Source organism: Rhinolophus sinicus, chromosome 5 (genome assembly GCF_057876585.1).
Source record: "Rhinolophus sinicus isolate RSI-liver-muscle chromosome 5, RSI-T2T, whole genome shotgun sequence".
NCBI classification, from domain to species: Eukaryota; Metazoa; Chordata; class Mammalia; order Chiroptera; family Rhinolophidae; genus Rhinolophus; species Rhinolophus sinicus.
In genome coordinates, this window is record NC_142505.1 from 8326465 (window position 1) to 8349548 (window position 23084).

General features: G+C 55.5%; 1 protein-coding gene and 1 long non-coding RNA gene across 7 annotated transcripts in view; one reads left to right on the top strand and one right to left on the bottom strand.

Moving 5' to 3' along the window:
* Positions 1 to 23084, top strand: part of CCDC12 (coiled-coil domain containing 12) — a 56113-nt gene that overhangs the window by 27213 nt on the left and 5816 nt on the right. For both annotated transcript variants that reach the window (XM_088798197.1, XM_019724015.3), the window contains 2 exons: positions 8916 to 8983; positions 21921 to 22000. In XM_088798197.1, the coding sequence (XP_088654323.1) occupies positions 8916 to 8983; positions 21921 to 22000 (148 nt within the window). The remainder of the gene's footprint in view (positions 1 to 8915; positions 8984 to 21920; positions 22001 to 23084) is intronic.
* On the bottom strand, positions 537 to 8030 carry LOC109443521 (uncharacterized). 5 transcript variants are annotated; one of them, XR_016021255.1, is made up of 7 exons: positions 7497 to 8030; positions 6857 to 6968; positions 4541 to 4972; positions 4090 to 4418; positions 2966 to 3819; positions 2046 to 2778; positions 537 to 672 (listed from the first exon to the last, which is right to left on the bottom strand). It is a non-coding gene; the product is annotated as an uncharacterized LOC109443521 (long non-coding RNA). The 5 variants fall into 5 exon arrangements; XR_016021257.1 differs by having other exon boundaries at positions 2966 to 3501; positions 3661 to 4418; positions 7497 to 8027; XR_016021256.1 differs by having other exon boundaries at positions 2966 to 3506; positions 3661 to 4418; positions 7497 to 8027.

Sequence of the window (23084 nt, forward strand, 5' to 3'; positions counted from 1 at the left end):
TTCATTCATCCGTTCACCATTGGTCCATTCGCACATTGCTGTTATGTGCCAGGGACTGGGGTACACTGGTGGACAGGCCTCTGGAGCTTCCAATCCAGGAGGGAAGATGGGTGACAAACCCAATCTGGTCTAGGCCAATCCAGCTCCAGTCAGATGTCTGGGACAGTTATCATTAGCGGGCGCCTGGGAAGAATGCCCGTCTGCTAAAAATGGGTGTAACCTGCGGCAAGTACAGGGGAAAATGCTGAAACCCACCAGGCGTCTGAAAGCAGAGGAGTTTTGTGGGGTGAAGATAAGGCCTCTGTGGGGAAGCCTCATAGATGTGCCTGTTCCTCCCGTTCCTCCCGTCTGGGGCCTCGTCACTCAGCCCCAAGGAAGTCACGCCCATCATTCTTAATATGAATGAGCCTCACTTAAAAAATTTTTTTATATTGGGGAACAGTGTGTTTTCTCCAGGGCCCATCAGCTCCACGTCGTTGTCCTTCAGTCTAGTGGAGGGCGCAGCTCAGCTCCAAGTCCAGTCACCGTTTTCAATCTTTAGTTGCAGGGGGCGCAGCCCACCATCCCATGTGGGAATCAAACCGGCAACCTTGTTATTGAGAACTCGCCCTCTAACCCACTGAGCTATCCAGCTGTCCCTTGAGCCTCATTTTTAAAAATCAACTTTGTCACCTATAGAAATTTGGCAAAAAAATAAAGAAATGCTATCAAAAAAGAATAATGCATTCTATCCACACATTACTACATTAAAAAATGTCAGGTGTACACCATTTTCTCTGTTGGTTGGTCTAACAGTAGTGAGCCTTCTGTTTCCCACCTGGGTCTGGGCCCTGGGTCCAGGGTCACCGTTAAGTCTGTTGTGGTTCCCGGAACTCAAGAGGCTGTCTGCTTTCTTGGGTTTTGGGAAGGGGCTGGGGGTGAAAATGGGGAACATCTGGTTCTCAGGAGGATGTGGCAAGTGTCAGGGCTCAGGGTTCGAGTCAGGCCCATCGCTGATGGACAGCAGGGCTTGGAACACCCAGGACGCCACTGTTTCCCATGGTGGGTGTCACGTGGGGTCCTGCACCAGATGGTGGACCCACGTTACCGTGTTTAGTCCTCAGCTCTCCCTGCGGAAATGGCACCAGCTCCACTCTGACGGGAGGAAATAGCCTCAGAGAGCTCCCGCAGTTTGCCCCCGTCCTGGTCCCGCCCCAGGTTGGCAGTGGAGCTGTGACTTGCCTACCCCCTGCCTGTGCCCCTGCTTCCCGGGCTGCTTCCACACCACAGAGCCTCCTGTGGGGAGGGCCGGCGGGAGTTTGGAGCCTTGCCTGGCTGCCCTGAGGAACTGGTCCAGGCTGGCGTGTGTGAAGGACCTTGGCATGACCTTCCAAGAGCTTCTTTCCTTCTGGGGATGTAGGGCACACTCACAGTACTGGGTGTCCCCTCTGCTGCCCCCCCCCCCCCGCCTCACCACCACCACCCCCAACATGCAGGACAGGTGGTGCTTCCTTTGCAGAGCCTCTCCAGACACCTGTGCCACCTGGCGAATCCCCCACCTCCGTGCTATTGACACCTTCTCTTTCCTCTTCTGGGTTACTACCCCCTTGAGAATCTGACGAAATGTGGATTTTTACTCCGGAAAAATGAGCCTTTTCACCGCTAGCCGCTGTGTGTGTCTGGTCACTGACCTCTGGAATCCTGTCTGGGGGCCCAGGCGGGGGCCCCACCCTGGTCTGTGAACACTTTTCTCCTCAGCACCCAGCGTGAAGTACCTAGCACCTGGCTCCTAGGGGAGCCAGTCAATATTTGTTGACTAATAATCCACTGGAGGGGTTATCTGCTGCCTCTTTTGGGCACAGCTAGTGTTCCAGTTGCACTTGGGCAAGAATAGGACCTGACTTGGTGTGGGGCCAGCCTCCCCTCACTTCTCCCTTCCCCCCACCATTCCTCTGCCACACAGTGCTCTGGGGCAGGGCTGTGTGAGGGGCCTCGATGGGATGTCCATGGTGGGACCAACCCTGCCCCTGTGGGGAGTGACCCCTCTTTTCCACTGCTGAGCTCACCTGGCCAGGCGCTGGACCCTCAGCCTTTGTCTCCACCACCTTCGTCAGACTCCAGGCATCAGGCCTCGGCCCTGGTCTGCCTGAAAGCCGCCACACCCTTTCTCTTTGTCCCCTGAGTGCCACCACCTTTTTTATCCAAGGCGCCTTCGTTCTCCCCGGTGAGTCACGGTCAGAACCTCAGCCGTCCCTGCCTCCTCCCTGTCCGTTGCAGCGTTCAGGCAGCCCCTTGTTCTATCCCATTGCCACTGACCTAGTTCCGGCTCCTATCTGCAGCCTTATCTGCAGTTTCCTTACTGTGCTCCCAGCTCCAGCTCCGGGCACTTTCTTCTCTCTCTGCTCACCAGCCTTTAGGGCAGGGGTGTCCAAACTTTTTTCAACGTTTTTCACCAAGGGTCATATGCGGTAAAATACACAAACAGCCGGGCCACTCACTTGAGGTGAAGTACGTATTGCCTCACCTGGTTTATTTAAGTAAACTAAATATATTTTTGGAATTTGCTGAGGGCCAATTAACAATGCATCATGGGCCGCAGTTGGCCTGCGGGCCGCAGTTTGGACACCCCCGCTTTAGGGGCTGCCCGTGCCCACAGGAGCACAGTGACCCACCCCTGCCGAACTCAGTCTGGTTCTTGGTGAAGTACTGCGTGGGGTGTCAGAAGATCTGTCCCTTGTGCGGATTGTCTGGCGTCTTCTGGTCTTCTGTCGTTGTCACACTGCCCGTCTGTCCCTGGGGCTGCAGAGAGCACCAGGTGGGAAGGATGAAAGTGAAAGCTTAGCGTGACTTTGCAGACACAAGCAGCCTGGGCCTGTTGCCCCGCAGCTCTTCTGCAGCCCTTGCCTCCCTGCACTGGCCAGACTCGCGCTGGCCTTCAGGGTCTGCTGCCCTGTGCACCCAAGCTGCGAGCTCTTCTCCTTCCTACCTGATCGCTTCATGCTTGTCGTGCCATCACATCGGTCTGATAGCCCCTGTTTTCATGGCTGAGGAAACCGAGGCCACACAGGCAAATAACTTGCCCAAGGTCACACAACAGGGCACAATGGAGCCAGGCTTGCCAGTTGGGTTCTGGCCCAGAGCCTGCACATTGTACCACCGTGCTGTACCCGCTGGAGGCTGTCAGGCCATGGGTAAGACAGGCATCTGTCTTCAAGGAGCTCGCTGCTTGCTGGGCGGACAGAATGGGCACAGGTAGTCCCGGCAGCAAATCGAGTGCCAAGGGCCCAGAGTCAGGGGCCCTGCAACCCTCCCGCATCACCTGCTGCCCTCCCCACCCTGTCCCCAGTCCCTGGGCAGTAGAGAGCTGTGCAGTTTCTGCGCCCAGGCGGGGTGGCATTTAGCCCCACACTTATCACTGCATCTTCAGGGTGAGTCAGACTCGGGGTGACTGCCCTACTGCTTACCTCTTAAGGGCTCTCGGAACACAGCTCCCACCACAGCCCTACCCGACAGGAAGTCCCTCTGCGCTGAGAATGGGCAACAGTGAAATTGTGAAACCTGTCAGCTTCACCCTCAGCGTTGTCAGCCCCTTCCTGCCTCAATTCGTGCCCATCTCTCTCTGACTTTTCCCCATTCTGGGCCAGAGTCAGAACTGGAAAGGCTCAAACGGGTCATTTTCACCTTTTTAGGGAACTAGGATTTGGGGCCTTGTTCTCTTGATTGTTGAACAGCAGGGCTGTTCCTGGGCACAAACACCAGTTGTACTGAGGTTGTGCTGAGCTGACGCCTTGGCCTTGGGCAGTGATGGGCTAACAGTGGGAGGAACCCAGATGAGAAGTCCTGGAAAAACACACTTAAAATAAATAAAAGTTTGAAAAAAAACCAAGAAGTCGAGCGCTCTCTGTTAACCCTTCCCTGCCTCCCTCTTTCTCTTCTGGCAGCAGCTCCTCTTAGAATGAAGGAGGGGCTTGTTCCTTGTCCCCTCAACACAGCGCTCCTGCCTCAGCACAGCTGCCCCTGCTGGCAGTTCCCAGCCCTCATTAGTCTTAACCACCTTCCCCAACACATTCTCACAAACCGCAGGTCCAGGCTGGCAGTGGAGCATCTCACCTGTCTCCTCCCACGACCCGCCTTCTAGGCCTCCAGAGTGCCCTTTCAGAGCGTCAGCCTGTGCCAGGCCCAGCCACCCGTGGCTCTGGAGGAAAGCCCTGTCAGCCCCTCTCCCCCGACCTCCATCAGCCCCAGCCAGGCCGGCCACGTGGCTCTGCCCTGCAGGTCTTAACAGTGCCCTTGCGTGACTGTCATGTCTTTGCCAGGCAGTTACCTTCCCCAGGAATGTTCTGCCTTCTTTAGCCTCTTGGTAGCCTGCCATGGGACGTTTAGAACTGAGTTAAGGATTACTTACGTTCTTCCCTGCAACACTGTCCCGTGCCAATTCCCTAAGTATACAAAACATGTAATGAAAAAACAAGGGTCCCTCTTCCCTGGGACCCCCGATCTCCTCTGTGTGCTGGGTCTGTGCAGGGCACAAGGATGGAGGAAACAAGAACCCTGCCCTTACCTGCTTTCCTCACCACTCGTGGCGGAGTTCCATGTTCTAAGTCTGCTCCTTTGAATAGACTTAAAATCCTTGAGGGCAGGATTCTTGTTTCCTTCATCCTTGTGCCCAGGGTAGACCCAGCACACACAGGAGACGGGGGTCCCAGGGAAGAGGAACCCTTGTCTTTGCCTGGGTGAGGAGGGCAGCAGGAAGAGGTGCAGCAGCCCCCCTTCTCCCCACCCCTCCTTTGCATTTCTGCTGGTTGACTGAGCTTCTAGTAGTGGTCCTACATTCGGGCAGCAAATATGGATTGAGGCGCCCCCGCCCATTTCGTATACCATCCAGAGGCAGGTGTACTCAGCTAGTGAGGGCTCCTTCCAGGAGGAGACTGAGGAGCAAACATCAAAACACCAAGTCTGCACATGTCCCCAAATTGATAAACCTCTAGCTGGTCTAATAAAGAAAGAGGAAAGGATATACGTTATCAATATTAGTGGACATCACCACAGATCCTACAGGCATTAAAAGGATAATAAGGTAATAATTAGATGCAACTTTATGCTAGTAAATTCAGTAACTTAGGTGGAATGGATATTTCCTTGAAATATACAAATTAATCACAACTCAAGAAGAAATAGAAAATCTATAGAACCCTGTGTCTAAAACTCGCAAAGAAAACTTCAGGTCAAGGTGGCTGCACTGAAGTCTTATCAGACGTTTAAGGAAGAAATAATACCAATCTTGCACAACCCTATTTTATTCATAAAAGTTTTGTTCCTCGCAAAAGAATTTCAAGCATGAGTATGAATAGGAATGACCACGGGCTTGTGCCCTGGGCCTGGGTCAGACCCTCTTGTGCTCTGGGCCCAGACAGCCTGTTGCCTGGGAACCTCAGAAGGTGCCCACGGGCTATTGTGAGTGGCCTGCAGGGCAAGTGGTGGGGCCTTGGGAGGCTGGACCTTCAGGGCAGTGGCTGTTGTCCTGTGGTGGGGGGAGCCAGTGAGAGCTGTGAGCTGACGGGCAGTATAATCTGACCGGGGTCTTCGAAGGGGACGCCAGTGATATGATGGAAAAGGCAGAGAGAGACTTAGGGGAGGTGGATTACGAAAAAGAGAAAAGAGCAGCAGGCATCTGCGTCCTCCAGAGTGAAGGGGGTGGCTGGCCGGCTGGCAGGGGTGGAGGGGGTGGCTGTGTGGTCGGGTTTGGTGGGGACCTGTGTGGCTGGTACAGGAGAGGGGGAAGTAATGAAGAACGGACTGGAAGGAGGGAAAAGGGTGGGGAAATGTGTAAGACAGGTTAGGCAGTGGGTTGGATTTAAGGGTCTCGGAGTGGGAGGGGTGTCTCCAGACCCCCGGGGATGCTGTGTACCTCCGGCTTGCCTACACCCCCCCCTTGGGTGTCCGCCAGTGTTTAGACCCAGACTCGGCTGGCTCTGGCCGGTCTGAGTGCACACGGCCAGCTCTGAATGTGGGGGAGCACGGGAGAGGTGGCCAGGATCAGAGCTGTTTTTGGAAACCAAGTGCCACTCTTTGTACACCGTCTGTCATCTCCTTGGTGAGAACACAGGATGGTGGTCAGGAGGACCTTGCTCCAGACCCGAGCTACCTCTGCCCGGCTCCCCAGGGGTTGAATTGAGGTCCTGAACGCAGTACTCCTGCCAGCCCTCCAGTTCTGAGCCCTCTGGGTCGCAGGCTGGGGTGGACTGTGAGGCTGGTCTGTACCTCCTACCCCATCCCAGGCAGTGAGGGGCCTGCCTGGTGGCCTAGGCCAGGATTGCCTAGAAGCCGTTTTCCTTCTCGTGAATGCTCACTGCCCTATCTGAATCGCTGCTTAGCAGGAAGGCTGGAGCACACCATCCTCGCGTTTGTGTGGCCAATGCCTGTTCTGCTCCTGCCCCACACCGTTTCTTCATGGCGCCTGCTCATAGCACAGCATCCCAGGCTGGGGTCATCCGTAACCTCACCCTATCTGCTGAGCCAGTGCTGCACCCCACCCACCAAACTGCTGGGCATTTTAAAAATGTCCTTTAGACAGGTGGTGTTTTCTCCTTTGTTAATGAATAACTTGGCCTTTGCTGAGGCACTTGAGTGTCTCTGGGATTCCAGGAGGGTGGTGGCAGCCGTGGCCGCTGAGTTTGCCCTTGCTCAAGGGCTGGGAAGGGGCATGGTGTTTGCAAAGGACTCGTTCCCAAAGGCCATTCCCACAGGCCCCACCCTCTTCTATCAGTTGGTCCAGGTTAACAGCCCCCATGGAAAGAAGCCTCCTGTGGGTTGCCCACCGGCCCACTTTGGGGGACAGCTGAGTCTTTTCTGCTCTTCCACCTCTGTCCTTACTCACCAACGGGAGGCGTCCATCACCCTCTTCCCCTGTGGCAGGCACCTCTGGCCATCAGAGTCTGCTGGCTGGCAGTTGGCAAGGAGCTTTGTGTTTGAGTGCCCCGGCTTCTGGCCTGTTTAATCAGCCAACATTTAGTCAGGGAGGGGTGTGTACGTCGTAGCCTCTGTGGAAGGTCCCACCAGGGCCCCAGAAGCTCTGGGAGCCACGTGGAGAACCCTAACTTGTTTCTCAGTTACAACTTTGTATTCTGCTCTCCTTTCCCTCGTTGGCCATCACCAAGCAAATGCCTCTCCGCCCTGGGCCTACCTGCCCACCTTGCAGGCTCTTAGGAGAGGCCTCTGGTCCTCCCTGCAGAGGCTCCCCAGGCTCCCCTCCGGCTCCTGTTGCCTTAGAACCCTGGCCAGAGCCCCAGGTGATCAGCTCCCCTTGCCTTGACAACCTTACCTGCATTCACCTCCACCCTGACTGCTCCCCCAGTTACCTGCGTGTTCTTCAGACCACACCCCGCCTTTGCTCAAGCTGTGCTCCCTTCCAGTAATGCCCTTCCTCCTCCTGTCTCCCCAAATTCTGCCCACCCACCCAAGTCCTGCTCAGCCCTTAGTAGGGATTCCCCCCCGCCCCCCCACAGGACTAGGTTGACCTCTCATGTATCTGCTGTCACTCGTTCCTGCTGCCTTGTCCCCATGAGACTGAGCGGCCCTGGGTTGAGAGAGGGAGGGGGTGCATCTCGATTTGTTCACGCCTGACAAGCCTGTGCCTGGGCTGGGCTGTCAGCCTGGTTTCGGTGGTCGTCTCCCCGATAGGTATGGCCAAGGACTGGTGGGGTCTGTGTGTTCTCTGGGTCTCCACAGCGAACAGTGGCAGGAAGTGACTCAGCGAACGGCACTCACGAGGAGGCACTTGTCAGTGGCGTAAACAAAGTCCTAGGGGAGGCAGTACAAGCAGCTTCTCCTTCTGATTCATGTGTCAGTGTCAGCTTGTCCTTATCTTCGTTACAGCAGGTCCCCTGTGACGGGGCTTACCGGTCTCAGAGCACCGCTGCAGGCGGAGTCAGAGGCCGGCCATGCCAGTAATGTAGTGCACATTGACTCCCCTGGAGGGCCAGCTCACCGTGCAGGGAGACCCTGGGGGGGCTCTGTCCGGGAGCCTCTCCCCCATGCGCTGAGGGCGTGGCCACACGCATTCGAACACACACACACACACACACACACACACACACACACACACACACACACACACACACCCGTGTGTCCATTTGTCCGCAGGGTGAGGCTGATCTAGCAGCAGTTGCCACGTGGTGAGGGAGAAACCCCAGGAAGCTTTCTCTGCTGCGGGCGGACGGCGGAAGCAGTGTGGTTGGTGGTGCCCTTCTGCCAGGGCCCCCAGTGCACCTGGAGTAAAGCGTACTGGGTCAAGGGTGAGATGAACATGAATTCTCTACACTTACAGAGCAGTTGGGGGCAGGAGGAAGACAAAAGAACCAGATGTAGAAGAATTTTTCCCATAACAACTTCAAACTCGTTCCCCTTCCCGCTGTCTCCCTGAATACATTGCAGGGGTGAGTCTTATTACAAGCCTGGTCCTAGTTTGAGTAAGGCTACTCCTGAAGGAACCCAGTAGATATTTCTGGAGCAACCCCTGGCCCGGAACAGGAGTCAGGAGGCCTGTCCTCCCTGGATTGCTGGTGACTGCTCTTCCCCAGTGTCTCCCAGCTCAGCAGGTGGCTCCATCCAGACCCACGAAGGAGGCTGGTGGCCTGGCAGCGTGAGCCCATCGACCAGCTTTGTTACCACCTAAAACCTTCCAGGTCCTTCTGCTGGTGTTGCGTGAGGGCCACCCTGAGCCTGGGCTGAGCTGGGGTCATGGGCTTTTTAATTCTTCCAGAGGAGTTGAGGGGTAAGGAATGAGGCCTGTGCCCGCTCGGAGGCTGCCACACCAAGCTGGTCCCTGCCAGGGCGTGTGCTTCCTAAGACGTCTGCTCTTCATTAGTTGCCTGCGCAGTGGTGACTGGACATGGGAACGTTCATCTGAGCAGGTGGTTTCCTCCCTTTCTTTTCAGGATAAGGAAGATGGGGAGCCGAAGACCAAGCAGTTCAGAGATGGGGAGGAGGACGGTGAGAAGCACAGGTAAGGCCCCTACAGCTCTGCCCTGCGCTCTCCTCCAGCCCTTGTTGGTTTCCACGTCCTCCCAACTCTGCGTTCAGGTCTCTCCCCTGTTTCTTCCTCTCCACCCCAGGGCTTCCTTGTTCAGACCTAAAAACCCACCCTTGTCCCTAGCTGGAGCCTTCTCTGCACCCTTCACCCATTGACTCTTAGCCACCAGCCTTTTCTTCCTCACATTCTATCTCCTCGAAGCCCTGGTGTGGCATAGCACCTGCAAAATCAGGTTCAAACTCTCCCTGGGCTTGAGCTCCGCCTGGGCCATCCGGCCTGGGCCAGCCTCCTCTGGGTTCCCTTACTGGCCTCAGCGTTTGCTGACAGTGTCATCTCTCAGCTCTCCTCTCAGCCTGGAATTCCTTCTCTCTGCTCTCGTTTGACGTGCTGGTCTCCCTGCAGAGCTGGCTCGGAGGCCTCTTCTGCTTTCTTTCGTCTCTGCTCTCCTGCACCTGCCCTCAGTAGTTCATGTAGAGTATTTTGCCAAATCCTGGTTGACTCATCTGGTTGAGTCAACTTAAGTCTCCTACACACAGCTCTTACCCGCCGAGGTCGCAGGCACTGGAGGGCTTTGGAGGCTGCTTTGCGTCAAAAATTACTGGGCAGGGGCCGGCCCAGTGGCTCAGGCTGTTAGAGCTCCATGCTCCTAACTCCGAAGGCTGCCAGTTCGATTCTCACATGGGCCAGTGGGCTCTCAACCACAAGGTTGCCAGTTCAATTCCTCGAGTCCTGCAAGGGATGGTGGGCTCTGCCCCCTGCAACTAAGATTGAACACAGCACCTTGAGCTGAGCTGCCTCCCTGATGGCTCAGTTGGTTGGAGCGCAGGCTGTCAACCACAAGGTTGCCCGTTCGACTCCTGCTAGGGATGGTGGGCTGCGCCCCCTGCAACTAAGACTGAAAAGACAACAACTTGAGTTGGAAAAAAAAAAAAGTCCTGGAAGTACACACTGTTCCCCAATAAAGTCCTGTTCCCCTTCTCCAATAAAATCTTTAAAAAAAAAATTTACTGGGCAATGTTAGAACCAGCGTGTGGTGGCGTGGGGGGCTGTGCGATTGTTCTTGGTGAGCTGGAGACATCCTTTATGTCTGTTAGCACGTCCATGCGGGAAGTTCCGGGGTCTCGTGTCCTCCCGCCCACCCCAGCCCTGAGCTGGGGCCACAAGGGTAGTTGGGGTCCTCTGCTTGGGGTCAGATCTGGAGTCTGTGTGGACAGGCGGCCCTGATGTCCTCGGCACTCAGCGGTTCCTTCAGGCCCAGGGCGTGTGCAGACACCTCCTCGTTTGGGGGAATAGATCTTGGTGCCCCGAGGAAGCTGACCTCTGTGAGCTGTTCGTTGAGAGGGGACAACAGAAGGGAAGGGATGCTCCCCAGAGGAAGCTGGGCTGGCACCTGGGAGCAGGCCTTCCTGGTGTCACAGCCTCGTGTTGCCTTTACCAGTGTGAGTGGAACCCTCCCCAGGCCAGGCCCTCCCCTCTGCCTTCTTGTTCAGGAGCCCATCTCAAATGAAATGGGGCTTTTCCAGGTCTACAGGGGTGCGCGCGTGCACGGGACCTGACAGTTTACCACGTGCGTTCACACTGCCCTCACAGCGGCCCTGCCACCTTACTTGGGCTGCGATGGTAACAGCTCTGTGCTGACAGGCTGGTGATGCTGAATGGCAGCGCTGTGACCCTCGCCACCCTGGCACTGTGCTCTGTGCTTTCCTGTTGGGCCTTAGCACCCCCAGCACCTCACAGGCCCTTGGCCATGACAGACGAAGGCCAGGTGGTTGCTCCTTTGCCAAGTGACCCCAGCCTTGTGTGACTTGGGGGTGGGTGCCTGCAGAGTTCCCCCTATTCTTGGGTAACTGCTGAGAGAACCTTTGGTTTTCTTCTGATTAGTTCGTAGGTTTTCATTCGTTGCCTGGAGCCTTGAGTCCCAATTTCTGGGCTGTCTTTGCTGTGCTGGGAGGTCCTATCTCTGAGCCTCCTTCTTGATGAAAAAGAGAAGGGTTGTTGGTTAGCAGGTGGGAGGCTGGGTCGCACAGTAGACTTGAGTGATGAACCATGTGATTGAATCTCAGACATGGTGTTAAATGGAGGGAAAAGCAGGCTTCAGACTGAGACATACAGGGCAGGAGCAAGGGCCGACTGCACTGGTTGCCTTATTTGTCCAGGGCACCATTCTAGGCCCCTGGGAGGCAGTAGTGGACAAAATTCATCCCTCCCCACATGGAGCTGACATTCTCTGGAGGGAGCCAGACTGTTAACAGATTGGCACGTGTGTGGTAAGAGGTCGGGGCTGTGAAGCAAAAGCTGCAGAAGAACAGGCCCAGGGAATAGCAGGGCTCACTCAGGGCCTCAGAGTAGCTGCGGGTGCAGCCAGAGGAAACAGGATTAGGGAAAGGCTTTAACCCACTAAAATATGTGTGTGGGGACAGAGCCAGGAGTGCAGTTTCCAGGCTCTCGGCCTCACGTGGAAAGGTGCTCATTCGGGTAGTAGATGGCCATCAGCTGTGGCTAGTTGGCCGTCAGCTGTAACCAGTGAGCCATTGGCCACTAATATAACTGCTGTGGCTACGCTAGCAGCAAATGGGGGCTGGCAAGAAGATGGCGGCTGGGCTGGCAAGTGCGGATTGCAGTTAGCACGGCGGATTGCACTTAGCAAGTGAGGTTGGTTGGCAGAGAGAAGTGGATGGCAGGTTGCGGATTGTGTGGCTCCTGCTTCCTGTGTCTCCAACCCAGCCCCAGTGAGACTATAGTGATGTGACTCTCCTATCTATGGCTCCATGGGTGTTCCTTTTTGGCCTCACCATGTCTTGCGTTCTTTTGTGGGGAGAGGGACCAGAGACCCCGCATGACACCCTGCATGACAATGTGATTTCTTTGAAAGGGGGAGAAAAGAGGAGGGACAAACCTGTCTCAAATATGGCAAAATGTTGCTTTTGTTGAGTCCGGGGGAGCTGAATACATGTGTTGCGTTACTCTCTCAACTTTTCTGGGTGCTTCAGATATTTCATAATGAAAACACTGAAAAAGAAAGTGAAGGGGACGCACAGTTCCTATCAGAAAGCTCTGGATAAAAGAGACCCCACTCACTGCCAGGTCTTAATGGGTCATTTGTGACACCCTCTCTGAAGTCCCATGCTGGGCCCACCGCCTGGGCAAGTGAAGGCTCCTATTCTTTGCTCAGAGCAGCCCAGGGGCCACAGGTGCTGGACGTTGAATTGGGTTCTGCTTCAGCCGGTCCTGCTCATGGCTTTTCTCTGATGGGCCTCCTGAGGCAGTGGAGGCTGGTGAAACAGTCAGCAGCTCGTGGTAATCGGGATCTTGGCTTCTGCAGCTGTCCGTCCCGAGACCGTGGGCAGGTGGACTTGGACTTCTCTACGCATCCCTTACCTGGCCGGCAGGGCCAGCTGCTCAGTGACCCCCTTGGTTGTCAGGAAGCCCAGCCCCCGCTTGCAGTGGAGTTGTGCCCCCGTTTGTAGCCCCCAGGAAACGTGGACTCTCCTGACTTCAACAGGCTGAGAGCAAAGGGAAGGCAGGGCAGAGCCTGGGGCCCCATATCAAGGGGCCAGATCCATGTGGGTTTAACCCCAGACTACGGGGTATAGGGCTTGAGTGTGAGCTTTCCAGGAAGAGCAGAAGGCAGCAGAGTCTGTGTCCGCCATCCAAGGAAGGGGGACTTTTCTCCTCCTCTGTACCCAGAGTCTGGAAAGGGACTCCCAGTAGGATGCTTATGGCTTGGGAGCAGGTTCCAAGGCCCCTAGGCCACAGCCCCAGTACGGTCCCCTTTGCCACTGGGGAGAAAGGGACAACCTTCCTGCTCCACTGGGAGGGGGAGGGATGACCTCTGAGGCCAGTCACCAGTGAGTGTCTGGGCTCCTGGGAGGTAAGCACAGCCTACTTCGGGTCAGGTCAGCCCAGGTGCCGGGGTAAGCCCTGTGGGCACCGACCCTCCTGAAGTGTCCTGAGAGGAATGTGGTGCCCACTCAGGGCTGCCTTCAGCTGCGGTCAGCAGGACAAGTTCTCATGGAGAACACGCCTCTTGAATTGGGTCTGGAATCCCAAAAGGTAGCATTTGGGCAGTGAAGGCCCACAGGTGTGAACCAGCAGAGTGAAAGGGTGAGTGATGTAACCCCTTGTTAGGGAGGCATGGACAGTGTGGGGACAGAACCCCCAAAAGCAGTTTCCAGGCTCTCGGCCTCACATAGACAGGTGCTGGCTCAGGTAGTAAATGGCCATCAACTGTGATTGCATAGCCATCAGCTGTGGCTAGTTGGCCGTCAGCTGTAACCAGTGAGCCATTGGCCACTAATATAACTGCCCTGGCTACGCTAGCAGAAGATGGGGGTTAGCAAGAAGATGGTGGCTGAGCGGGCAAGCGGCGCAGTGAGGGTTGAGAATTGTGTGGCTCCTGTTTCCTGTGTCTCCAACCCAGCCGCCAGCGAGACTATAGTGGTGTGACTCCCCTACCTATGGCTCCGTGGGTGTTCCTTTTTGGCCTCACCGTGTCCTGCGTTCTCTTGCGGGGAGCGGGAGCAGAGACCCTGCCTGGCGCCCTGCACGACAGACAGACATCCCCCAACCCCCACTCGTAAACCCACCCCCGCTCTATCCAGGTCACTGGAATAGGGAGGGAGGTTTAACGGTGCCCTCGTGGCACTGCCCAGGCAGGTGGCAGGCGGCCAGCTCCTTTGGCTGTTAGCTAGTTCATCGTGCACCTTCTCTGCACAGCACTCAAGGCAGTCACAGGTGTTGAGGCAATTCTTTGCTCGGCAGCAAGCACCACAACTGCAGGAACTAGGCAGATGGAGCGAGCTCAGGGTTTAGAAGCAGCTCCCCCCGGTCAAGCCCAGGCCCCGCCAATTACCAGCTTTCAGACCTTGGGCAAGTCACATTGCCTCAGTGAGCCTCCCCACCTGAGTATCTTCAACAGAAAGGTGAGGAGAAAAAGAAAACTTGATTCCCTAGGGAATGGAACAAATGGCATAGCTGTTACCCGGCTGGGGCTGGGGATTTAGGCAGAAGGAAGACACTTTGAGGCTCTCCTGAGGGAGCTAAAAGGCTCGAGACACTCCTGGAAAAGGCAGAATTAACTTTTACATGAGGCCTGTGCTAAGTTTGCAGATAGGGCAGCAGTGGACACACTGGGTGGATGAGTAGGAGTCAGCAAGTGACCGAGACATGAGTGGCTGGGAGCCCCTCCGTAGGCGAGCGCCCCTCACGTGGTGCAGTGTCGTGCTCAGGAGAGGGGCAGCATCATTGCGCAGCTCCGGTTGTCTGCCCAGATACACGGTGGGGCCAGTGTGTTTCCTCAGTTTGTGTTTGAGGAAACGGGACTCCAGCAGCGTTGGAGGCAGGCGCCCCAGGACCTCGGCCCTCGGCAGCCATGCTGGATAGTTGCCCACCTTTCTCTCTGCCCCTGCCTGCCTGCCTGCCTGCCCAAGGAGACTTCAGAGTCTTGGCTCTTCTAGCTCCTTTGCCTTTCCTTATAACGTATAAAATCAGCTCCTTAATGTCTTTGAAAACGCTTGCTAGGATTTTGATTGGAATTGCACAGAACCTGTAGATCGCAATTCCTTTTTAAAATTTCTGTTGCTGTCTTCAGGACAAATCCTAATCCATCCCCATAACAACCGAGTCACCATCAGGTGGGGGTCAGCCCCCCGCAGGTCCCCCAGCCCAGGCTAGGCTCTGTGGAAAGAAAAGACAGGTACCCACCTCCAGAAGGGACCCTGCTTTTCTGGTCTGGACCTGCCCTCTCCCAGCCAACCTGCCCTTGTGGCTGAGAACAGCTAAGAACCTCTGCCGGGGTTACCACGACTCATCTCTAACACAGCCCCCTCTTACTGCCTGGGTAATAAAGATGTGGTCTGTTGGCCCTGGAAAGCTGGCCCACAGAGAAGGATGTTCATGTCAGCTATTTTTGGTGAAGCCCTCGGTCACTCCCTCCCGATGGCAGGTCGGCTGATATGTGCCTGGAGATGTGTCTAGGTAGGGTTTGTGGTTGACGCTCGTGGCCATCCTGCCAGGTGGGAGGAGAGGGGAGGTGTTGTACACCCCATCGGGCACAGGGCAGGGGAGCGTGTCTTGTTCAGTGCCGGAACAAGCAGCCCCAAACCCTCAGCCCCCACAACCACTGCCTCCTTTCTGCTATGGATCAACGTCTGCACCCAGCGGGAGAAGTCACTGTTTAGGGGCAGTGGTTCACCCTGGGGTGCGTGACACGTCCTGCAGAAGAAACTGGGCCACTAACCTGCCTGCTTCGGGATAGAAAACCGGTTCTCCAACTCTACGTGAAGAGGTCCCACCCCAGCTGAGGCCCAGCCCAGACCTGGCCTGGCGCCCAATCCCTTGAGGCTGGCAAATGGCAGACCTGTCATCTGCGAGTTGGGTCCTGAGGATGGTGTCTGTGAACCATGATGTCAGCTTGATTCTGCAAACATTGCCCCACTCTAGAGGTAACGACCTGAGTAGCTCCCACCTCTGCCTCCTGAGTTACCTCCCTCTGGCCCAGGGCATGGGGGTGTCCCAGGCATGGGCAGCGAGATCGACGTGGCTCCAGGATTTGTGCTGAGGCAGCATCACCGAGACCTGCAGCCACCCTGTTTTTCCTGATCCTGCTACTCAGGAATAGGCCCTGGAATGTGGGAGCATGAATGAAGAGAGAACTGGTTTCAGGAAGGTGGTACCAGTGTGCCAGGTCATACACTTCCCCTGTGTGTGTGGGGAGGGTGGGGTCGACTGGGTCCTTTCTGCTGGGAAACAGTCTTAATCTTGTGTGTCACCACCTTCAGTCCTCCAAACGCCTTGTCATTCAGTCATCCTCCCTGTTCTCGGGTGGGTGTGGTCACCATGAGGTGCGGAAACCATAGTTCATGCAGGTGATTTCCCACCTGGGAGGGAGTAGAGCGGACCCCGCCCGTTCCCTGTCTTGGAGAACAGCTGAGCCCATCTAGCCCTGTCATGTCACAGATGGGGAAACGGCAGCATTCCTGTCCTCTGCCTGTAAGCTCCCAAGGCGGGCCAGGCCTGGTTCCGCTCTACCACCTTCACCCTCAGTGCTGCCCCAAAAGGGGGAGGTGCTGGGTCTTGTGTCCCACATGCCCTTTTGTCTGGGGCTGGAGGGGTGGGCAGCAGGGACACCGGGCAGCTGTGTGGTGAAACAAAGAGGGTCTGTTTGGCAGCCTGCAGCTCATTGTCTTCAATCTAGTTGTGGAGGGCGCAGCTCACTGGCCCATGTGGGAATCGAACCGGAACCCTGTGGTTCAGAGCTCACACTCTAACCAACTGAGCCATTCGGCCGCCCTGGCCTCCCTGTTTTTAAGGCGAAGGTGTGACTGCATTATTTCTGCCTCTAACACCTGTGACCCACTGTGATTTTAGGGGCTTGGGGAGGGAGAGGAATTTTGAGAATGGTGCTGTATCCCATCTGTTTCCGGTGACGTGTTCCATCCTGATCTTGTACTTTACCTATAGTAATTTTTTTTTTTTGCCCTGAGCCAGGTGTTCTGATTGCACTGTCCTGTGCCCGCTGGGTCTTGGCTGTCTTCTGGAAGGTGCTTGTAGGCTACTCTAGGGTGCTCTGTCAGCAGAGAGCCCAGAGGTGTCTGCCCCGAGGCTATTACAAATTATGCTACCAGAGACATTTGTCTATAGAAAGTTTTGTTTTGCTTGTCCCTGTTTTGTTACCATTTCTCTGAACAGCAGGCAAGGACCAAAAAAGTAGTCTTGGGGCTGGAACGTTTTAATGGGATTGAAGGAAGTGACTAGATCAGGCTCTGGAGCAGTTGTGGGCCTTGCCTCTCACCTCATTTTCCTGGGCTGGCAGCGTCCAGCCTCCAGCAGCATCAAACAAGGCCTTGTTATTTATGTTGGGGATGTGGGGGTGTCTCAGTGCGCGCGGAGCCTAAAGCAAACAGAAGGTTGGTAGGAGTGTGTGTGTTCCTGGAAGAACTGCGTCTCTACGCTGGATATTCCAACTGAAAGCCCTCTATGGTTAGAGTTGCTGATACCTGCGGCCAGCGCTGGTCCCCAGGAGCCTGCAGGCCCTTCCTGGCCTTGACTTGCGCTGATGTCTGTGACTGAAGAGAGCCTCACGCCAGCTCTCCCTGAGGGGCCTGTATGGGAAGACGGAACCCAGGCAGCCAGGTGGGGAGGGCCTTGTTCTCAGTGGCCAGGCCATGGGGTGCTGCTCCATTCTGGCCTCTCTCCAGGGGTCCAGAGCAGAGGTGTGTGTGTAGAGTGGCCCCAAGAGCAGTCGGAGAAGTGAGGCTAACACCCAAAGGGTAAGACCATCAGCATGAACGAGTGGGTGAGGCAGGCCAGGGGCCGGGACACCTCCATGAGCAGTGCAGACTTTCTCTGAGACTCATTTGCTAGTGAAGGGATTAGACCAGATCATTTGGAAGCTTTCTTTCACTCCGGCCTTCCAGAACCCTGCTGCTGGGCTTCACGTTTTACAGCGAACTCGAGCTTTCTCCACCCCCTCCCCTGAATGGCACATGTGGAAGGAGTGAAAAACACCCCCAAGGGGTGATTTCCCCAGAATCTCCCTGGCCAGCCCACACCCTGGGGCCTTGCAGCTGTCCTAAGGAAGCGTCCTAGTGGTCACCATGCCCGCTCTGGCACCTGACAAGTCTCCCCAGACACTGGGGAGGAAGCAGCGACAGGAAATGGAAAAGGACATTTCCCGTTTTAAGGAGACTCAGTGGGATGTGAACTCGGACTTCTCCCTATTGCTTGGCCGCAAAGACCACAGAAGTCACTTTGGAGTTGGCTGCCCTGACCCAGCCGCATCCCTGCCCTCTTTTCATCTCCAGGGCACAACTTCTTTGCTTCCTGCGTTGTCTTCCCAAGTGTTAGGAGGCCCAGAGAGCCCCCGGCTACCCAGAAGCTCCTTCTCAAGTGCCCTCCCTGAATTCTTGTGCCCAGCCCTCCCAGGCCTGTAGGGCGAGTAGGACAGACCAGCAAGGAGCCACATGCATGCAGTGTGATGGCTGCTGTGTTCTGGGTAGTGAGGCAGAGGGGGCCTTGGGGGGGGTGGGGACATTTGGGGAAGGGGAAGGACGGCTTACAGTGCCACCTGGTTAAGTTAGCTCTTGAAGCCCAGTGGGGAAGAAAGTGTGTAGCATGAGGCCAGGACTAGGTTAAGAAGTTTAGACTTGTTTAGGGGGCACTGGGGGCCCTGGATCAGAGCGAGTGACAGTGGAGGTACCCAGGGGGCCGCTGTGTCTGCCCCCTTGGGATAGACAGACTCAACTGGGACAGTGGCTGCCCACGTGGAGGGGACTGTGGGTGGCCCAGGACATGTGGGTGCAAAGGGCCGGGTCCTGAAAGGCATTGGGCTCCCTGGGCTTCTATCTGAGGTCATTTTCAGTCTCTAAAGCACTTCCTTTCGTGTTTCTTGAAAAACAGATCCTCTGATGACTCCTTTTCCCAACTTCTCTTTGCCTGGAAAAGTCTGTCTCTGAAGGCTAATTTAGCTAGAAGTCTGGTTTCTGTTCTGTTGAGAAGTCAGCTGTCAGTCCTACGTTCTCCTTTGTCGTGTGTCTGTTTAAGAATTTCTCTGTCTCTGGTGTTTAGTGGTCTGACAGTGATTTGCCCAGGTAGGTCTTTCTTCCGCGTTCACAGCATTTCTGTAACCTATGGCTTGCTGTTTTTCATTAATTTTCTAAAATTTTCAGTCATTATCTCTTTAACTATTGCTTCTGGGACTCTAATTACATGTCTGTTAGATCTTTTCATCATGTTGCATATGTCTCTTATGCCCTTTTCTGTATTTTCCAACTTTTCTTCCTCTGTGATTCAATCTGGACATTTTTGGGCCTACCTTGCTGTTCACTAATTCTTTCTTTACCTGTATCTAAACTGCTATTGAACCCATTTATTGACTTCTTAACTTTTTAAATTCTCTGCTGAAATTCTCCATGTTGTGGTTTACCTTCCTGAACTTTTATTGATTTCAGTTATTTTAGATTTCATTTCTGATCATTCTAATATCTGGATCTCCTCTGAATGTATTTATTTTGTCTTTATTTTTTCTCATGGCTTTGATTGAATCCTGGATATTGTATATGAAAAGTTCTAGAGATAATTTGAGGTTCCAGATCATTTGTTTTCCTCTAAGGAGAATTTATTCCAGCTTCTGGGAGACAGCCCCTCGGGGTGCCCTGACCCACCCTCTCTGGACTGATGAAAAGGCATCCTGTCCTCTTCCGGTTACGTTTCCACTTCTGCCGAAGGGCAGCCAGTCAGCAACTGTGCTGATGCCAATTTGTGTTTCAGGCCTTGTAAAAAATGGTCTTTTCAGGTTCACCCCTACTCTGAGGATGGGGGTCAGGCGGGGGGTCACAACAGAAAGCCTGGGGGTTTGGCAGGGCCCCTACTGCTTTGCTGTTCTGAACACATATTTTTTTCTCTTCAGCCCCATGAGGTTGCAGGAAGTTCTGCTTGTTGGCAGACACAGGCTTTAAGGGGAAAGAGGTGCCACTGTCAGGCTCACCTGTTGCACATCTATCTGTCCAATTGCAGCCCCTCGGATCCTCATGGCCTCGGTACTTTTCCAAGGCCAACAAATGGATATTTAAAAATATATCTGTTAAAAAAGATGTAGTCTTTAAAAAAAAAAAATTATATATATATATATATATATATATATATATCTGTTGTCAGGTTTTTGACGTGATTTGCCTGGGGCGGGAGGGGGTCAACCTTGGTCTTGCACTGGAAGGGCCAGGGCCCAGCGGAACCCAGTGCCCGGAACCCAATGCCCGTGACCTCTACTGAGACTTGCCCTTTGGCGATGATGGGCGTGGGGGTGTGGTTGGAGGGGTGGTAAATTGGGTGTGAATGAGGGGCAGTCTCTTCATTAACTCTCACAGTGAATCAGGAGGCCAGACCTAGCCTGACACACCTAGCATAGCCTCCATGTTTACAGATGTGGAAACTGAGGCCCAGGATTGTGCAGTGACGGGACCAGGTATTCTTGACCGCTTGACCAGTGCTCAGCTCTGGGGGTGTGTGGGGGGGATGCAGGGGACAGTGGGCGGCAGTGTTGCTGAGAGCCCCCCCCCCCCCCGCTACACCCCCCCCCCCCCCAGGAGTTACTGCTCTTTCCTGGCACTTCTGGCCTCTGCCTGCCCCCCGCTGTGTCCTCATTCCAGCTGTAGTTCTGAAGCCTGTGTTGGGGGGGGGGGGCTTTGCTGCTAGGAGTCATCTCTCCTACTGTGGTCTCGCAGATCCCTGGAGGTTTCTGAGTGACAGTTTTTTTCTTACTAATCCCTGCAGTTTTCTCCCCACACCCAGTTTCTCTTCTGCTTTTCTCCCCACCCTATTGAACAAAAGTCAGTGCACAAACCATGCCCCACTTGCTCTCCTGGCACCTCAGTGACCTGACGTTTACCACCAGGGGAAGGGGGACAGGGTGGGCATCTGTGGGAGTGGGTGGTCCGCTTCCTCCACAGGCTGTGCTGGTACTGCCTCTGGCACAGAGGTTCAGCCTGTGGCCTCAGGGGCCCTGGCAGAGGAGAAAGGGCCGGGGGGAACTGGTGACTAGGGGACCGAACTTGGCCCTAAGTCCAGACCCTGCCACTTGCTTACTGTGTGGTCACAGCTAATGCCTCAGCTCGGGGAAGGTGTCCACCCAAGGGCTGGGGAAGTCAGTGCTTTGGCCTGGCACAGACAGAGGGTTCGGTCGATGAGACCGTGGGAGACTTCCTGTTGGGAAAATGGCCCCTGGCCAAGGCCTAGGACTTGGGAGGCGCCAGCAGTCCTCAAGGGGCTCAGACGGGGTAGTAGGGAAGGAGGAGGACCCACAACGCAGTCTCCCCTGGCTGGCAGGTGGGGGCGGCAATTCTGCCTCCCCCGAGGCCTGGGTGGTCTAACCCAGTGGCTCTCTTACCTTTATTAAGCAGCAGCCCTCGGAACGCCCACTTTGCCCCTGGGGTCATCCAGGAGTCCCTCCTCCTGTAGATAAGCTTCTGTGTGTGTGAGCCCAGGAGGACCCCAGGGAGAACCCCCGTGAGCACTTGGTGCAGCCAGCCCTGCCTGAGGTGACTGAGCTAACTGGAAAATAAACCCTGGGCGCTGGTGGTCCCAGTGTGTGGCTCTGGTCCCTCGTGCTCCCCCCCCCCCCCCTTCACAGAGGTCTTAGGGTCTGCCTGGTGGCATTTAAAAGACCTTGCAGGGGCAGGGCCTGTGCAGTTCTCGTGGCTGTCCAGGTGGACCGTGGCTCTCCAGCCTTGCACAGTGTCATGCCAGCCACTCCTGGCACACACAGACCCTTGCCCCCAGTAGTTAAGGGACTGTGTACCAATGGTCCCAGGGCACAAAGGCTCTGAAAAGGAGGCCAAGCTTGGGGAACCAGTGGGTGGCCACGAGCTTTCTCTCTTAGGAGTAACAGCCTGGAGCTCTGGCCCTGGCCTGGGGTCATACCTTGCCTTGGTCTCAGATGCTGCAACTACTGCTGTGTGACCTTATGAAAATGGTATAGTCCCTCTGACCCTCAGTTCCCTTAACTGTCAAAGGGAGATGACCCTTTGACAGTTCCCTTAACTGTCAGTTCCCTTAACTGTCAAAAGGAGAGAAGTCAAAGGGAGCTTCTGCGACAGTTCCCTTAACGGTCAAAGGGAGAGACGTGGGGGATGCTGCTCAGGCATCCCTGGCCCCGCCTGCAGACGTGAACCTGCAGTGTAGGCAGGGTCTTAGAGCAGCCAGCCAGCTCCTGAATGGCAGACGAGGGGGCTGAGGCTCAGAAGAGGGACCTGGTCCCACTGATGCTTCTGTTCCTGAGCTTCCCTCTTCACCAGTCATTTCCAGAGAGAAGAGGAAAGTCGGGAAGTAAGCAGCTTGTGACCTGCAGTGACGAGTTGAATGACACTGTGTCCCACATTTACTCCATCTCTGCTTGTTCTCTGTGCTCTCGTAGGGAACTCAGGCTGAGGAACTACGTCCCCGAGGATGAGGACCTGAAGAAGAGGAGGGTGCCCCAGGCCAAACCAGTCGCAGGTAGGTGAGCTGCGTCTCTGCGTCTGCTCCCTGGCACTGCCAGTTGCCTCCACCTTGAAAGGTGTCACTCTCTCTTGGAGAATAATCGGCAATGCCAGGGCTGGCAGCTGGGCCTCTAAAGATCCTTTGTCACCATCTCGTGGCAGGCGCACAGCTAGTCAGTGTGGGTGGTGACCGCAGGCCGTCAGGTGCTGCCTGCTCTGCCCTGCTCACACCCTGTCTTGAAGGCCTTCCAGGGACATCGGGGGCAAGAGGCCACATCACAGAGAAACGCTCTGGGCTGAGAAGTGGCCTGGGGACCCTTGGAGGGTCAGAGGGAGAGACCTTGATGAGGGGCCAACTATTTAGGTGCTTGGAGAGCTGCGATGGAGATGTGACAGTGCCAGAGCACTGAGGATGGAGAGAGGTGTTCTTGCCGGCGGGGAGGGACCCGGCCCAGGGGCTGCTCAGTCTTGCTGTGGTTTGGGGCACAGCACAGCAGCCAGGAGCATGTGGCCAGCTGCGGCCTGCCCACGGCCGGCCGTCAACACGAGATCCTGGGGCGCTTCTTATTCCACAGGTCCCTGGCCTCTGGCCCTTTCTCATTCTTTGTTTTTGTTACCAGTTTTTAATTATATGAGTAGTAAATGAATCAAGACAGTTATGTTGTAGAAGAGTAAATTGTTGCCCATTCGGCCACAGCCTAGTCTGCTTCCTCATCTCCTTTGGCCCCGAGATTCCCACGCATCTCTGGTGGTTGGTTGGTTTCATGAGTTGGGCCCCACTGTGGTGGGGCCATGGCGTGGTAGAGGCAGTGTGGCGGGACAGAGGGAGGAATGGGGCGCAACTCCCATGCCTCTGGCAGGGTCAGCGCCAGAGGCGGGCGGGGGCCCATGAGGCATCACGGAGCCACTGTGAGGGCTGGGAGACGCCTACGGGGCCCAGGTTTGGTGTTAGTGCTCCCAGCTTCTGTCCCCGCAGGGCAGGGCCGCCTGGTCAGACCACCCAGGGGCACATGGTGCTGTCAGCAGCTGGGTGCAGCCCGCTTCTAGGCGGCCGTCTCCCTGGTCTTGGGAGCACACATCTAAGTGGGATGGGGCCCAGA